The sequence below is a fragment of the Neofelis nebulosa genome, chromosome 7 (genome assembly GCF_028018385.1).
Source record: "Neofelis nebulosa isolate mNeoNeb1 chromosome 7, mNeoNeb1.pri, whole genome shotgun sequence".
NCBI classification, from domain to species: Eukaryota; Metazoa; Chordata; class Mammalia; order Carnivora; family Felidae; genus Neofelis; species Neofelis nebulosa.
In genome coordinates, this window is record NC_080788.1 from 30,249,785 (window position 1) to 30,268,523 (window position 18,739).

The following is an 18,739-nucleotide window of genomic DNA, read 5'->3' on the forward strand; positions in this document are numbered from 1 at the left end:
CAAGAAAATGTTTATAATTTCTTTTTTTTTTTAATTTAGAATTGAGCAAGCTGATTCTAACAATGTAAATGCAAAAGGGCCATGACAGTCCTGATAATTAAAAAAAAACATAAAGGACAGTAATAGACACCAAGAATTATTGCAAATCTTTAGAATTAAGGCTAGAGACAGACAAAGTGATCACTTGACCAGAATATAGAGTCTATAGGAGGGGCCAAGACGGTGGAGCAACATGGACCTTTTTTTTGCTTCTCTCCTCCCAGAAATGCAGCTAGATCAACACCAAACCATCCTGCACACCTAGAAAACTGATTTGAGGATTAACATAACAATCTGCACAACCTGAACCACAGAACTCGGCAGGTATGTGGTGTGGAGAAGTGAACTAGGGGAGAGAGAAACCACGGAGCTGTTTTTGCTTGTGTAGAGAGGATGGAGATGGGAGGGGAGTACAGGAAAAGTACTCCCACCCCCTGCCGAAAGCAGCTGGAGAGAAAAAGAAAGAGTAGACTAAACAAAAAAGGGAGAAAAGAGAAAGGGACCACAAGGGATTGAAAAAAGGGAGAAAGGAGAGAATTTAAATTCCATTAAGACACTGGTGAAGTTCCGGGGGGGAAGGGCAAATCCTCAGAAGCAGACAACAAAGACAAAGGGGTCCTCAGGCCACAGGGAGAGAGGCAATTTCCCAGCTGAGAGGACATTTGGTAGAGGCTGTGCAGCCTCCCCACAGGCAAAGGTCCCAGCAGACCCCAGAGAACAGCCACATTCGCTGGTGTTAGAATAAGGACGTTAAGGGTGAAGCCTGGCACCAGATGTGTGTTGTGATTTACCATAATCCCTAAAACACTACTGCTACATTATCACATGAAGTTTTTCTGGGGTGGGCTCACACCCAGCTACAGTCTCTGAGCATTTGCAGCAGCATGGTCACAAGAATGTTCCAGATGGCAGACCAGCACCTGGCCTTTGCTCGGCAAGACCCTCCTCCCCCAGAGAGTCTGAGCAGGTCAAAGCTGCAGGGCCCTCAGAAGTGAGGGGTTTGGAAACACAGCCCCGTCTGAAATTAAACGCAGAAGGGAGGTGCCGCCTGGCAGACCAATGGCTTGGTCACGGACAGATTAGAAGCGGGGAGTGAACGGAAGCTAGAGACAAAGCAGGGGTGCCTCACTGCCGGTAGACAAGCACAGAGTTCTGACAGTAGAGACTAGGTAGCTGGGTGACACCATTTTCACCCTTCCCATACATACGCATAGCACGTACATGCACCAGAACAATCCACCCCAATAAACTAAGCAGTGCCATCTAGTGGAAAACGGAGCCACTACACCAAGCCCCGCGTGACTGAGCCACCTGTGCTCTAGAGGAATAATGCAAATCTCTCCTCCTGCTTAGTTTATAAAGTATAAAGCGCTTCATAGTTTGACTTCCAGGGGAAACTGGATGTAATTTCAATTGTATATCATTCTGTTCACTGGTCCATCTATTCAATATTTTTTTCTTTTGTTTTCTTATTCTTGAGTACAGAAAAAGGTTTTATTTTCCATTTTATAAAAAAGATTTTTAATTTTTTTCTAATATGTTTTACTTTTTGTAAAATTTTTAAACTCTATTTTATGTTCACCATTTCATTTTATTCTATTTTATTGTATTCATTTATTTTAATTTTCAAATGTTTTCCTTTTTTTTTTCTTTTCTTTCCTTTTTTTTCTCTATTCTATCAAGCTTATTTCAACAACCAGACCAAACACGCCTAGGATCTAGATTCCTTGAATTGATTTCTTGTGTCATTTTGAATTTTTATTTTTTTTTTCTTTATTTCATTAACTCTTTTTATCCCTTCAAAATGACAAAATGAAGGAGTTCACCCCAAATAACAGGTAAGGACTTAATGAACACAGATACAAACAAGATGTCTAAACCAGAATTTAGAATCACAATAATAAGAATACTAGGTGGGGTTGAAAAAAAAGCATAGAATTCCTTTCTACAGAGATTAAAAGAAATACAATCTAGTCAGGATGAAATTAAAAATGCTATCACCGAGATTCAATCTCAAACAGATGCCAAAATGGCATGGATGGATGAAGCAGAGCAGCAAATCAGTGATTTAGAAGATACAATTATGGAGAATAATGAAGCAAAAGAAAAAGAGGAAAACTAAGGCAAAAGAGCATGGTATAAGAATTAGAGAATTCAGTGACTCATTAAAAAGGAATAATATCCAAATCATAGGGGTCCCAGAAAAGGAAGAGAGACAAAAAGGTTAGAAGGTTTATGTGAGCAAATCATAGTGGAAAACTTTCCTAACCTGGGGAAAGACAGAGACATCAAAATCCAGGAAGCACAGAGAACTCCCATCAGATTCAACAAAAACCAACCATCAACAAGGCATAGCATAGTTAAAATTCACAAAATATTCAGGCAAAGAAAGAATCATGAAAGTACCAAAAGAAAAAAGTCCTTAGCCTATAAGGGAAGACAGATCAGGTTCACAGCAGACCCATCCACAGAAACTTGGCAGGCCAGAAAGGAGTGGCAGGATATATTCAAAGTGCTGAACTGCAAAAATATGCAGCCAAGAATTCTTTTTTTTTTTTTTTTTTAATTTATTTTATTTTATTTTATTTATTTATTTTTTTTAATATATGAAATTTACTGTCAAATTGGTTCCCATACAACACCCAGTGCTCATCCCAAAAGGTGCCCTCCTCAATACCCATCACCCACCCTGCCCTCAAGAATTCTTTATCCAGCAAGGCTGTCATTCAAAATAGAAGGAGAGATAAAGAGTTTCCCAGGCAAACAAAAACTAAAGGAGTTCGTGACCACTAAACAAGCCCTGCAAGAAATTTTCAGAGGGACTCTCTGAGGGGAGAAGAGATGAAAAACAAAACAAACAAAAAGCAACAAAGACTAGAAAGGACCAGAAAACACCATCAGAAACTCCAATTCTACAAGAAACATAATGTCAATAAATTCATATCTTTCAGTGCTCACTCTAAACGACAGTGGACTGAATGCTCCAATCAAAAGACATAGTGTAACAGAATGAATAACGAAACAAGATCCATCTATTTGCTGTTTACAAGAGACCCACTTTAGACCTAAAGACACCTTCAGTTTGAAAATAAGCAGATAGAGAATCATCTATCATGCTAATAGTCTCCAAAAGAAAGCAAGAGCAGCCATACTTATATCAAACAACCTAGATTTTAAAATAACTGTAACAAGAGATGAAGAAGGACATTATATCATAATTAAGAGGTCTACCCACCAAGAAGATCTACAACTGTAAACATTTATGCTCCAAGCATGGGAGAAGCCAAATATATAAATCAATTAATCAATATGTAAATCAATGAATTACAAACATACAGAAACTCATTGATAATACTGCCATAATAGTAGGGAACTTCAACACCCTACTTACTGCAATGGATAGATTATCTAAATAGAAAATCAACAAGGAAACAATGGCTTTGAATGACACACTGGACCAGATTGACTTAACAGATATATTCAGAACATTTCATACTAAAGCAACAGAATACACATTCTTCTCAAGTGCACATGGAACATTCTCCAGAATAGATTACATACTGGGACAAAAGTCAGCTCTCACCAAGTACAAAGAGATCGAGATCATACTGTGCATATTTTCAGATCGTGACACTATGAAACCCAAAATCACCACAAGAAAAAATTTGGAAAGATAACAAATACTTGGAGACTAAAGAACATTCTACTAAAGAATGAATGGGCTAACCAAGAAGTTAAAAAGGAAATGAAAAAGTACATAGAAGCCAATGAAAATGTTAACACCACAACCCAAAACCTCTGGGATGCAGCAAAGGAGGTCAAACAAGGGAAGTATATAGCAATCCAGGCCTTCCTAAAGAAGGAAGAAAGATCTCAGATACATAACCTAACCTTACACCTTAAAGAGCTAGAAAAAGAACAGCAAATAAAACCCCAAACCAGCAGAAGACAGGAAATAATAAGATCAGAGCAGAAATCAATGCTATTGAAACCAAAATAATAGTAGAATGGATCAATGAAACCAGAAGCTGGTTCTTTGAAAGAATTAACAAAATTGATAAATCCCTACCCAGTTTGATCAAAAAGAAAAAGGAAAGGACCCAAATAAATAAAATCAAGAATGAAGGAGGAGAGATCACAACCAAAACAGCAGAAATACAAACAATAATAATAGAATATTATGAGCAATTATATGCCAATAAAATGTCAATCTGGAAGATATGGACAAATTCCTAGAAACATATAAACTACCAAAACTGAAACAGGAAGAAATAGAAAATTTGGACAGACCCATAACTAGTGAAGAAATTGAATTAGTAATTTAAATCTCCCAAAAAACAAAAGAGTTCAGGGCCAGATGGCTTTCCAGGGGAAGTCTGCCAAACGTTTAAGGAAGAGTTAACACCTATTCTCTTGAAGCTGTTCCAAAAAATAGAAATGGAAGGAAAACTTCCAAACTCTTTCTATGAAGCCAGCATTACCTTGATTCCAAAACCAGACAAAGATCCCTCTAAAAAGGAGAACTACAGACCAATTTCTCTGATGAAAATGGATGCAAAAATCCTCAACAAGATACTAACCAACCGGATCCAACAATACATTAAAAGAATTATTCACCATGACCAAGTGGGATTTATACCCAGGATGCAGGGCTAGTTCAATATCTGCAAAACAATCAATGTGATACATCACATCAATCAAAGAAAGGTCAAGAATCACACAATCCTCTCATAAGATGAAGAGAAAGCATTTTACAAGATACAGCATCCTTTCTTGATAAAAACCCTCAAGAATATAGGTATACAAGGATCATACCTCAAGAGCATAAAAGCCATATATGAAAGACCCTCTGATAATATCATCCTTAATGGGGAAAAACTGAGAGCTTTCCCCCTAAGGTCAAGAACACGACAAGGATGTCCACTCTCATCACTGTTATTCAACACTGTAATGGAAATCTTAGCCTCAGCAATCAGACAACACAAAGGAATAACAGGCATCCGACTCAGCAAGGAGGAAGTCAAACTTTCACTCTTTGCAGACAACATGATACTCTATATGGAAAACCCAAAAGATTCCACCAAAACACTGCTAGAACTGATCCATGAATTCAGCAAAATCAAAGCAATTGGTTGCATTCCTATACACCAATAATGAATCAACAGAAAGAGAAATCAAGAAAAGGATCCCATTTATAATTGCACCAAACACCATAAGATACCTAGGAATAAACCTAACCAAAGAGGTGAAAAATCTATACACTGAAAAGTATAAAAAGCTAATGAAAGAAACCGAAGAAGACAGAAAAAAATTGAAAAATATTCCCATGCTCATGGATTGGAAGAACAAATATTGTTAAAACAAATATTGTTAACACTACCCAAAGCAATCTACATATTCACTGCAATCCCTATCAAGATAACACCAGCATTCTTTACAGAGCTAGAACAAACAAGCCTAACATTTGTATGGAACCAGAAAAGACTCTGAATACCCAAAGCAACCCTGAAAAAGAACACCAAAGCTGGAGGCATCACAATTCCGGATTTCAAGCTGTATTACAAAGCTGTAATCATCAAGACAGTATGGTACTGGCACAAAAACAGACACTCTGTTCAATGGAACAGAATAGAGAACCCAGAAATGGACCCACAAACATATAGCTAACTAATCTTTGACAAAGCAGAAAAGTATGTAAAATGGAATAAAGACAGTCTCTTCAGCAAGTGGTGTTGAGAAAACTGAACAGCAACATGCAGAAAAATGAACCTTGACAACTTTCTTACACCATACACAAAAATAAACTCAAAATGGATGAAAGACCTAAACATAAGACAGGAAACCATGAAAATCCTAGAGGAGAAAGCAGGCAAAACCCTCTTTGACCTCAGCCACAGCAACTTCTTATTCAACACATCTCCAAAGGCAAAGGAAACAAAAGCAAAATGAACTATTGGGGTCTTATCAAAATAAAAAGCTTCTGCACAGTGAAGGAAACAACCAACAAAACTAAAAGGTAACCAACGGAATGGGAGAAGACATTTACAAATGACATATCAAATAAAGAGTTAGTATCCAAAACCTATAAAGAACTTAACAAGCTCAACACCCAAAAAGCAAATAATCCAGTGAAGATATGGGCAAAAGACATGAATAGACACTTCTTCACAGAAGACATCCAGATGGTGAACAGACACATGAAAAAATGCTCAACATCACTCATCATCAGGGAAATATAAATTAAAATCTCACACCAGTCATAATGGCTAAAATAAACAACTCAGACAACAACAGATGTTGGCGAGGATGTGGAGAAAGAGGATCTCTTTTGCACTGCTTGTGGGAACGCAAATTGGTGCAGCCACACTGAAAAAAAAAACTGTATTGAGGTTCTTCAAAAAATTAAAAATAGAACCACCCTATGACTCAGTAATTGCACTACTAGGTATTTACCCAAGGGATACAGGTATGCTGTTTCGAAGGGACATGTACACCCCAATATTTATACCAGTGCTATCGACAATAGCCAAAGTATGGAAAGAGCCCAAATGTCCATTGACAGATGAATGGATTAAGAAGGTGTGGTATATATATATATACCATCGAATATTACTCAGAAATCAAAAAGAATGAAATCTTGCCATTTGCAACTATGTGGATGTAAGTAGAGGGCATTATGCTAAGCGCAATTAGCCAGTCAGAGAAAGACAAATATCATATGACTTTACTTATAAGAGGAATTTAAGATACAAAACAGATGAACATAAGGGAAGGGAAGGGAAGCAAAAGTTATATAAAATCAAAAGGAGGGGAACAAAACATAAGAGACTCTTAAATACAAAGAACAAACTGAGGATTGCTAGAGGGGTTGTCAGTGTGGGGATGGGCTAAATGGGTAAGGGGCATTAGGGAGGACACTTGTTGGGATGATCACTGGGTGTTATACATGGGGGATGAATCACTGGAACCCACTCCTGAAATCATTATAGCACTATATGCTAACTAACTTGGATGTAAATAAACACATGCATACAAACATACATACATAAGATAGAGTCTACAAACCATGAATACATGGAAGCTTCATTTATGTTAGAAAGTTTTGTAGACCAGTAGGAAAAAAAATTGCTGTTTCAATAAAGTGTCTTAGAATAGGGTTTCCACATGGAGAAAAAAATGAAATTGGATTCCTACCTCAACCCATACAATTATGAATTCTAGGTAGATAAAGAGTTTCCTATTACAAAAAAAAAAAAAAAAAGACTACAACATTTTAAAGAATATTTTAGGACTACAGAGGCACCTGGGTAGCTCAGTCAGTTAAGCGTCCAACTCCGGCTCAGGTCACGGCTCACGGTTTGTGGGTTCGAGCCCCACGTCAGGCTCTGTGCTGACAGCTCGGAGCCTGGAGCCTGCTTCTGATTCTGTGTGTGTCTCTCTCTCTCTCTGCCCCTACCCCACTCACACTCTGTCTGTCTCTCTGTCTCAAAAAAAGAAAAATAAAAAATCAAAATAAATTAAAATTAAAATTTAAAAAAGAATATTTTAGAGGACTCCAGAGAGGTAAAGATTCCATGAATAAGATAAAAAAGCACAAATCACAAAGTCTGTTCAGTTATACTACACTGCAATCAAGAATTATATTAATCAGGTAGGGGGTGGTTAAATAGTTGATGGGAATTAAGGAGTGCATTTGTTGTGATGAGCACTGGGAGTTGTATGCAATTGTTTAATCACTATATTCTACACCTGAAATTAATATTACACTGTATGTTAACTAACTGGAATTTAAATAAAAACTTCAAAAAAGAAAGAATTGTATTAAAAGATATCATAAAGATAGTGAAAAGGCAAGCCATAACGTACAAAAATATTTGCAACATATGTATCTGACAAAGAATTGGTATCTAGTAAAGATAACTCCTAAACATTAATAGATCCCAATACAGAAATGAACAAAGAACTTGAATAGGCGCTTTACATTAAAAAAAAAAAAAAAAAAAGAGTAACTGGTAAGTATGAGCAAAGTTGCTCAGCCAAGATTATTACTAATCTTGGACAAAAAAGCACATTAAACCCACAAACAGCTATCTTTTCACATCCACTAAATTTGCCCCAATTAAGAGATCAGAGAATATCACATCAGAAATGTGTACAGCAACCAAAAGTGACTTAGACTTGGCCATTTAAATGATTTTTCCTGGATCTTTGAATCTTAACCAAGTGATTTTAAAACGCAGCAGTGGCTGAAGATCATTTATCATAGAGTGGCAATATGCTGATTAGACTGTTTCCATCAAAATACTACCACTGTGGCTCTTGTGACTAGCCTCTGATGCTTGATTATTTCCAAGCCTGTTCCTCTAACCTCCTATCACTTATACTCCCGATATTTTCCAAAAAACTCCCTTGCTTAAGCTAGCAAATTCTATTTCTATCAAATTTTATTTCTTGCAATCAAAAACTACTGATACTTCAAGTTTCCCATTCAATAGGAAGATTCAAAAGGTTTCTGTTTTGAGTACAATGACATAATTCCTGGAAATCAAAATTCATTACATTTCTGTATTTGTGACTCTTTCTTTAGAAAACCACATGACAGCAAATGACTTTAAGACTTGATCTGAATATCCACTCACTACAAAATGTTCATCAGCATCAAAATCATGATAGCAAATGAAGTACCTAGCTCTTTCTCGGGCTGCATCCTCACGGGCTTTTTCCTTTTCTTGCCTCTGTTGTTCAATTCGGGCTTCTTGTTCTTTCCTTTTCATTAACAATTCTTCTACACGGGCCTGCCGTTCTGCCTCTAGAGCTCTTTTACGTTCCTATAGTCAGAAATGTTTTAAAATGTTAGAATTATGTGTAAAGTGAAAATGATTAAAGGTGGCACAGTTTTGACATAAATTTAGATATTCAAGTAGATCCTTACTACTAGGTAAACTTCACAGAATTAAAAAAAAATCAAGTATCAATGATAATCTGGTTTTCATATGCCATTTACCAGTATTACACATAATAAGTGCTCTCTGAAGCAGATACTATGTTATTCATAGTCTGTGAGAACCTAATATGTACTTTATGGTTAATCACTTCTATAGTCTTGTGGTTTCAAAAAATGGTTTCAAAAATACCAGAAAATGATGCAGAAAATGTCATGAAGGAGTTAAATGGAAAAAAAAAGAAAAACTTGTGGCAAGGAAAAAGAGGTATCATAATACAGCATAGTGGGTAAAAGAGTGGGCACTGGGTCAGATTCCCTGATTTTACTCCATGATCCTATTATTTACTGGCTTAGGGACTCTGGTCTAGTTGTATTGTAACTGTGCCTTAGTTTTCTGGAAGACAAATAATAACATCACTAATATCTTCAGATATTGTAAAGAACAAATGAGGTAATACATAAAGAATACTTACCAGAGGGCCTAGCATATAGTAAATTCTCAGTAATTATTTATCATCATCAACATTAAGGCAGAAGATACTTAATCAAAATACTGTGAAGTATTATGTCCTATGTACATTTTTGCCTACTAGGAGTACTTTAATAACTTTCACCATATTACTATCTGTACTGACACATTTTTTACTTGTGCACATAGTTTTATTTTTTCTGGTTGCCATTTTAAATACACTTTTTATATGAAGATTTTTTTTTATAAAATTCAGAAAAATTTTCAGTCATGTTTTTTTTCTTTTTTTTTTCCAGTCATGTTTTTAAAGATTTTGTTCCCATCAAAGTTCCTAATATCTTTGTTTTGTTTTGTTTCCACAAAACCATTTGTTGACATTTTTATCTTATGTCCAATGCCTTTTAGTATCTTTTTCAACATATAAATCTCCATATTTACAAGTACAGAATTATGGCTAAATTCCAAGACTATCTTGAAATTATTATTCTTTGAGAAAAATGTATTATCACATCTTCATTTTCTCTTAATGATATTATTTTTCATTTCTATTATTTATTTTTCTCAAGTTTTTAATCATTTGGTGTTCATCACAGCAAATACACTCCTTAATCCCCACCACCTGTATTTCACTTATCCATTGCCCTATGCACCTCCCCTCTGGTAACCATCAGTTGGTTCTCTATAGTTAAGAGTCTGTTTCTTGGTTTTTTGTTTTCGTTTTTTATTTTTATTTTTTGCTCATTTGTTTCTTAAATTGCACATATGAGTGAAATCATATGGTATTTGTCTTTCTCTGACTGCCTTATTTCACTTAGCATTATACCCTCTAGCTCCATCCAGGTCATTGCAAATGGCAAGATTTCATTCTTTGTTATGGATGAATAATATTCCATTGTATATATACCATACCTTCTTTATCCACTCATCGGCTGGAGGGTACTTGGGCTGCTTCCGTATCTTGGCTATTGTACATAATGCTGCTATAAACATAGGGGTGCACGTTTGAATTAGTGTTTTGTATTCTTTGCGTAAAAACCCAATAGTGCAATTTGTTGGATTATAGGGCAGTTCTATTTTTAACTTTTTGAGGAACCTCTATACTGTTTTCCAGAATGGCTGCACCAGTTTGCATTCCTACCAATAGTGAAAGAGGGTTCCTTTTTCTACACACCCTCACCAACACCTGTTGTTCCTTGTGCTGTTGATTTTAGCCATTCTGAGGGATGTGAGGTGATATCTCATTGTCAGTTTGATTTGTATTTCCCTGATGATGAGTGATGATGAACATCTTTTCATGTCTCTGTCGGCCATCTGGATGTCATTTTTGGAAAAATGTCTTCATGTCTTGCTCATTTATTAACTGAATCATTTGATATTTGGGTGTTGTTAGTTCTTTCTATATATTGTATATTAACCCTTTGTGGATATGTCATTAACAAATACCTTCTCCCATTCCATAAACTGCCAATGCAGATTTTTTTTAACTGCAAATAAATGTGAGTTTAAGAGAAAACTCTTTTGCTTATATTTTCTTCATTGTAAATAATTTTCTGTGCCAGACATTGTTGTTTTTAGTCTTAAAGAGTTTTTGAGATCTTATATATAGCTAGAAAAATTTCCACATATTATGTTTACTTAGTAATGAGAAGAGCTATAATCAATTAGTTCATGATTAGTATGCCTGACAGTAAAGAATATATTTAAAATTTAACTGTATGCCTCCAGTAGTCTGTAATCTGCCACATATGCCTTCCAGAAATCAGTACATTCCCTGTAGTTCCCAATCCTTCCTTCCCTGGGCCCCCTCCAAAAAAAAAAAAAAAAAAGAAAAAAAGTAGGGACTTTTTAGCTTACTAGTTTAAAAAAGTTTTCTTCTGCTGGGGTAGATAGGGTTTCTTGTAGGTATGAAGTTACCATAGTGAGCTTAGTTAAGTATTAGAAGTATTCAGATGTCTCCTCAGTGTTCTCTTAAACTGCTTTAGTATTTTTTCTCTGTCATATACTGGGCACTTACTATGCTAAACACTTTGCTAAGTATTTACCCATATTAGCAATTTTAGTATCACAACAAACTGGGGGTCTTTAAGGTAAAATGACTTGCACAAGGCTGTATAAGTAGTAATTAGGAGAACCTACCATCACTGTGTTCCATTAATCATAAAGACTAGGGGCCAGGGAGAGGCTATGTGAGCTACCTGGGGAATGGGAATGAATTTAAAAAAAAAAATATGTCAATACAATCAAAGGCAGAATAAACAACAGGTGTTGGTGAGGATGTCCAGAAAGGGGCACCCCCTTACACTGTTGGTGGGAATGCAAACTGGTACGTCCATTCTGGGAAACACTATGGAGGTTCTTCAAAAAGTTAAAAATAGAATTACCCTATAATTCAGCAATTGCATTATTGGGTATTTACACAAAGAAAACAAAAACACTAATTCAAACATACACCACTATCTTTATAGTAGCATTATTTACAATACCCAGGATATGGAAGCAGCCCAAGTGCCCATCAACTGATGAGTGGATAAAGATGTGGTATATATATATATATACATACACACACATACAATGAAATATTATTCTGCCATAAAGAAGAACAAAATCTTGCCATTTGTGACAACATGGACTGAGCTTATAATGTTAAGGGAAGTTAAGTCAGTCAGAGAAAGACAAATATCATATGATTTCACTCATATGGGCAATTTAAGAAACCAAACACACAAAAGAAAGACAAAAAGAGAGAGAGACAAACCAATAACAGACTCTTAAGTATAGAGAACCAACTGATGGTTAACAGAGGAGAGGTGGGTGGAGGGATTGGTAAAATAGGTGGTGGGGATTAAGGAGTGCACTTGTGATGTGCGCTGGGGGATATATGAAATTATTGAATCACTATATAGTATACCTAAAACTAATATAACACTGTATGTTAACTTGAAATAAAACCTTAAAAAACTATATCATGTGAAAACACAAGTTTCACAATAAAATACAATAAACTTAGATATTAAATATAAAGAATTAAACCAGAACTTTTCATTTCATACTTTGTAAAGCCAAAAGTTTCAAAAATATGCTTTCAAAAATTATAAAATGGTCTTATAAATGAAATATATGGGTGTATGTAATTTATGTGTATGTACAATGTAGCCAAGTTGAATGTGTAAATATAATGCCAACTTTTGATCTTATTCATATATATAACAGATACTCCAATATTGTACCAATAGATATAACTGGACTTCAAAAAATATTCAGTATTTTAATTTCTGTTTTTAATATAAATGGAAAAGATAACTGGTAACTATAGCTAATGAATAAAATTATTAAGTTCAGCTCATATTTTCCTTTCTAAAATTTAAGTTTCCTAAATATAGGAAACTTTGTACCCCACATAAGCATTTTGCACAGTGCAAGAGTTCCATGAATATGTTAAATGAAGCATAACTTTATAAAATAATAGGCATTATAAATCTATATACACACAAATAAAGAGTATCAACCTGCAGCAAATGAGTTAGAAAGATATTTAACCCTTAAGCCTTCTGAAACCTCTGAAACCCCCACAAATTTTGCTTATTCCAATCAGTATTTGTTTATGGAAGCCTAAGAATGGATACTGCTACCCCTATACGCTCTTTATGCCTACAATTTAATGACTAGGGCAAAAGGACAGGCAGAATATTTAAGGAAATTTAACTTAAAACTAACCAATAATTTACATAACTAAAATGGCAAATTGAGAATATATGATGACGGCATATACTTAGTATTTTACTCACAAGAAAGAAGGGTCACAATTGCCTGTAACAGTTTATGGGAATGTTAAAAAGTAAAATAGTGAAAGAAAAGCAGAGGACCTTACTATTATTATATCTACAGAATGCTTGCCTTGCCATTAGTGCCTTGCACATCTAGTAATGACTACCCGGTAAAAAAAAATTTTAATTATAAATAAGTTATACATTACCAGTGGACTTTTCTTTTTAATTTTTTTTAATATTTATTTATTTTTGAGAGAAAGAGCATCAGCAGGGGAGGGGCAGAGGGAGAGGGACACACAGAACCCAAAGCAGGCTCCAGGCTTTGAGCTGTCAGCACAGAGCCCAACACGGGACTTGAACTCACAAACCGCGAGATCATGACCTGAGCTGAAGTAAGATGCTTAACTGACTGAGCCACCCAGGCACCCCAAAGGACTTTTCTAATATCAGTATAGGTTGACTAAACTTGATAGGTTTTTAATTTTTCATTGAAAATTAAATCCATAGGAAATTTCCAAATTTTTTAAATGTTTATTTATTTTGAGAGAGAGAGAGTGTGTGAGCAGGAGAGAGGCAGAGAGAAAGGAGAGAGAAAATCCCAAGCAGGCTCCATGCTGTCAGCACAGAGCCTGACGCAAGGCTTGATTCCACAACTGTGAGATCATGACCAGAGCTGAAATCCGATGTTCAATTTACTGAACCACCTTGGCACCCCTTTAATAAGAAAAATAATTCTAAGCAGTCAAAACAACTTTAAAGTGCTAGTGTGTACAGGAAATTCCTTACTACTTTCAGGAAAGAACTGCTTTCCTTCTGGCTTTAATAAACGTCCCAATTTGTGAAATGAGTCATTATTTTGTTTTTAATGTTTATTTATTTTTGAGAGAGAGAGACACAGAGTGCAAGCAGGGAAGGGGCAGAGAGAGAGGGAGACACAGAACCCAAAGCAGTCTGCAGGCTCTAAGCTGTCAGCAAAGCCTGACGCAGGGCTCAAACCCACAAACTGTGAGATCACAACCTGAGCTGAAGTAGGATGCTTAACCTACTGAGCCATCCAGGCGCCCCAAGAGTCATCATTTTTAAATGGAAGGTAACTATATATTTCAAATCTTCAGATCTATAAAGTGAATGCAAAAAAATGAAGCTAAGATGTCTATTCAAAATATGCAATATTACTCATATATTTCCCTTCCTACCAACAGAGTTAATCTGTAGCTCATACATAGCTCTACAACACTTTTCACATTGTGTTGTATTGTTTGCCATAAGGCAAGGATTGTGTCTTAATTATATCTGAATTATTAATGCCTAATGGTTCTTCAAAAATAACACATAATTTACAAAACATAATGATTTTTATAAAACGGTCCCAAGCAGAGAAATAGGACACTGAACTGAAATCAAATAGAGATCAGGGATGAATATAGGAATGCCTGCCAATACCCACAAATAGTAGAGAATAATCAATGAGCTTTTAAAAATTTATTGATACTTTAACTTCCTAAAACCACCAGTAACATAAAGAAGCAGGAGAGGCACCTGGGTGACTCAGCTCAGGTCATGATCTTGCAGTCTGTGAGTTCAAGCCCCATGTCGGGCTCTGTGCTGACAGCTCAGAGCCTGGAGCCTGCTTGGGATTCTGTGTCTTCCTCTCTCTCTGCCCCTCCCCGACTCAAAATCTGTCTCTCTCTCTCTCTCTCTCTCACAAATAAACATTGAAAAAAAATTTTTTAAAAAGAAGCATGAAGTATTAATAACATCTCTAATCTTTAACATAACAAAGCTCTGCATGACCTGTTCCCTAACTCTAGAGAGTGTACTCTCCTATGTCTCCTGCATGGAATGCCTACTTCTCATTGTTTGCTTCTATCTTATTGTTTTCAAATCTCAGCTGAGGGACCATCCTCTCTAGGAAGCTTTACCTCACTTTTTCATCTCTTTGCCACTCTCAGTTTGAGTATGGTGTTTTCCTCTGTGCTTCCAAGAATGCCGTTGCTGTTATACTGATCCTAAAGGATTAAGATTTGTTTATATACGTCTCCCCATTGAGAACAACGATGTATCCTTTTCATGTCCTTGAATCTAGCACAACATATGGCTTATAGTAGTAATTCAATAAATGATCACTGAATGAACAAATAAACATTGGTCATAATAAAGTATGTCCTCACTTATATTTGAACACTGCAAAATTTGTTCTCTACATCAAAAGTGTCAAGTCCTTATTTCTAGCCTGTACAAAGAGGTTTTCTCCTCCTCTTCCCATGGAGAAGTGCCTTGTCTTTGAAGATGTTCTCAATGGTGTGGAGACGGCCCTTGCAGCCAGCATGTAGGTGGCCATGGTTCCAGATGGAAACCTGTAGCAACACTTGACCTCAAAAGCCATCTTGGTGCTGGATTCCCTTCAGGACTTCCAGCCAAAGCTGTTCAGTTTGCAGACCTATGAATAAGCTGCCCACCATGCACTCTGGGCACCACGGCCACTGCACCCATTCAGGTGACCCATGCCACCCAGGAAATCACCATGTGAGCAGTCCTTCCAGCCCATGAGGTTGGCCTTCTCATCCCTAGTGGGCTTGGCTTACTCTGGCTAGTGCTGACAAATCATAATGACACAGTTGAGAAACAACAGAGATAGTCCAAAAGAGAGATCAAAGTACTCATGTACATAATCATATAGAATATGTAAGTGATCATACAATGTCATTATATTTAAATAATCATGTAATAGTCATATATGACAAATATACATACATACATGGTTGCATGTGGGTGCTTGTGTACGTATATATGTGTATGTATTTACACATGCACACATATATATGTAAAATACTTCCTTTTCTAAGGCAAAATAAAATTACATTTGTGTTCATTTCTTTTCCTTTTTAGTTTTTCTAAACCCTGGCTGAAAAATGTAAAATATGTGTACATATATGTATATGCTTACCCATATGTATGTATGTTATATTTATGTATTTCCTATACCACTTTAGTCTTTTTAAGTGTTGGTTTTAATGTGCCATATCAACTGATAAAAGTGAGATGGTAATTGTATTTGGTCTGCAATTGAGTGGAAAAACCATGTCATCAATAAGTCCTAAGAAATCATCCTCCTTATTAGTAAAATTGAGTATTTCTGTGCCCTCAAAATCTCTCTATGGACCTCTACTCAAAGGCCAACTCTGCACCATACCATTAGAAGTTTCTTTTCAGGGGCGCCTGGGTGGCGCCGTCGGTTAAGCGTCCGACTTCAGCCAGGTCATGATCTCGCGGTCCGTGAGTTCGAGCCCCGCGTCAGGCTCTGGGCTGATGGCTCGGAGCCTGGAGCCTGCTTCCGATTCTGTGTCTCCCTCTCTCTCTGCCCCTCCCCCGTTCATGCTCTGTCTCTCTCTGTCCCAAAAATTAATAAAAAACGTTGAAAAAAAAAATTAAAAAAAAAAAAAGAAGTTTCTTTTCAGTGTGAACATAACCGTAATTTATATCTTACATGTAGGTGCATGTCCACATGTGAGGATACTTTCTACCTCAAAATCATCCTCCTCCTCTAAAAACATTTATTTTTCTAATACAGTCTTTGATGCAAATATAATGTAAATTCAGAAAGCATACTTAATATGACCCAGAGCCTTAGCACATTTTTAGAATAATTTACCGGACATTTACACTTTGGCAACAAACCCCTCTTTAACAATGGGAAAACTGAGAAAGGCATTGATTTGCGAAAAACACAATCACAGGGTGCACCCTGCCTGCTGGTCTCATTGAGCTAATATATTCAACTGTGAGTTGTAAGAAAATGATGGTAATGTATACAATTTTGGGGAGGGTTGGTCATCTGTTGACTATTGCCTCTGACTGTTGAACAGTTTTATATCTGTTCAGCAAATTCATTTCAACATTATTGATCACCCACGTATGGGTCTATTCTTTGAATTCTCCCTCACACTGGTTGTAACATCTTACTGGATCCCTCACCAATTAATTGAGTTGAATAAAATCTTTGACACCAGTTTAAACAAACAAACAAACAAAAATGTCAAGTCCTAAAAGAGTCTTGTGGGCAAAACTTTCTACTAAGTAAGATCTAAAATAGTTTATAAACATTAGTACAGTTCTTTCTATCCTGAAACAGTACCTAAATTAGGGTTCACTACAGAGGTCAAGAGCCAAGCAATTAAAGTATCTGATGATATTGCCCAATAAATGACAGATGTTCCTTGTCATAAGCATAAAGATTGCCCAGTCCTGTAAGGCTACGTATACTCAATCAAACACATTCCTTTTTTAAATGGAAGAAGCTTGTTCTTACAAAGCCCAATTAGAAAAGAATAGATAATAATCTGTCCAATTTAGTCCTTCATCTGGTTGAGATTAAAGATTCAGACTCTATGACTGCTATGTACTGATGAAAGCACTGATTACCTTATCTAAAGGGGTACACATTGTCTTTTGGCAATCAGACCTCATATTTCCACAGTGCTATACTAAATGAGGCACCCTTGGGTCAGAGATCAGGTGTCACTCCATTTTGGATCATCAGCACCCAGCTCAGAGCCTAGAATACGGCAGGTGCTCAATAACTGCTTGCCGAATAAATTCTACCTGAACAGCTTCATCACGTGCTTGTTTTTCTTCCTGTCTTCGCTGACGTTCTTCCTGTAATTCATTAAGCCTCTGCTCGTATTCCTTCAATTTTGATAAGACATCATGGCGCTTATTCTGGGCTTCAAGGGTATTTATGAAGGCAATTTCGTTTACCTTCAATAAAAACAAAGAAAAGGGGTTTCAAATCAAGTTAATTCTAAGACACACCACAAAAATAAGAAACCCCACAGCAGTCATTATATAAAAATATAAACCACTAATAAGGAAGAAAACAAAAATTAAATATGGGTCTTTTCCTTTAATATTTACCTCAAAATGGATAATAATCCAGTGTATATAACAAATCCATTGGCCTTAGTAAGGAGTAATTTAGAATAAAGATCTGCCAATGAAATAGCTTTAGGTCAAGAAACGAATTAAGATTCTTACAAAAACATCTTGTGAAGTTCTACTTATTTCATTATGATTGCAATTATATAAATTACATTAAGACTTAAGTAGGTATGTACATGTTTTTCTAATGAGTTTGAGAAGACAAAACTTAAAGTGAGCATCACATCATTTTCCTTCAACATATACCAAATGCGTGACAATTAGGAACAAGGTAGTGGAAAATACACTACACCTCGACTTCACATATATTGATACTTACCAGCCAAGTTTTGCTAGAAAGTGAAGTTTTATGAGTAAAGTTTAGCTAAAGATAAAGCAGGGAAATGTCAGTTGGGATCAAATTTCTCATTCTTGAAAGCCAGAGGGAAGGCATGCTGCAGTGAAAATGATGGACTAAAACAGGGAAGTAAACACCGGGAGGAAGAACAGACTCCAGGAATCCATGCTGAATGGAATAAAACCTATCACTAGATAAGTTATACATCTCAGACAAGAATTTGAATACAGTTCTAACCAAGGTTT

The 18,739-nt window shown here is 36.1% G+C and overlaps 1 protein-coding gene across 3 annotated transcripts in view; it reads right to left on the reverse strand.

Moving 5' to 3' along the window:
* Positions 1-18,739, reverse strand: part of SCAPER (S-phase cyclin A associated protein in the ER) — a 525,678-nt gene that overhangs the window by 354,617 nt on the left and 152,322 nt on the right. For all 3 annotated transcript variants that reach the window (XM_058736955.1, XM_058736953.1, XM_058736954.1), the window contains 2 exons: positions 17,822-17,977; positions 8,725-8,867 (listed from right to left, as the gene is read on the reverse strand). In XM_058736955.1, the coding sequence (XP_058592938.1) occupies positions 8,725-8,867; positions 17,822-17,977 (299 nt within the window). The remainder of the gene's footprint in view (positions 1-8,724; positions 8,868-17,821; positions 17,978-18,739) is intronic.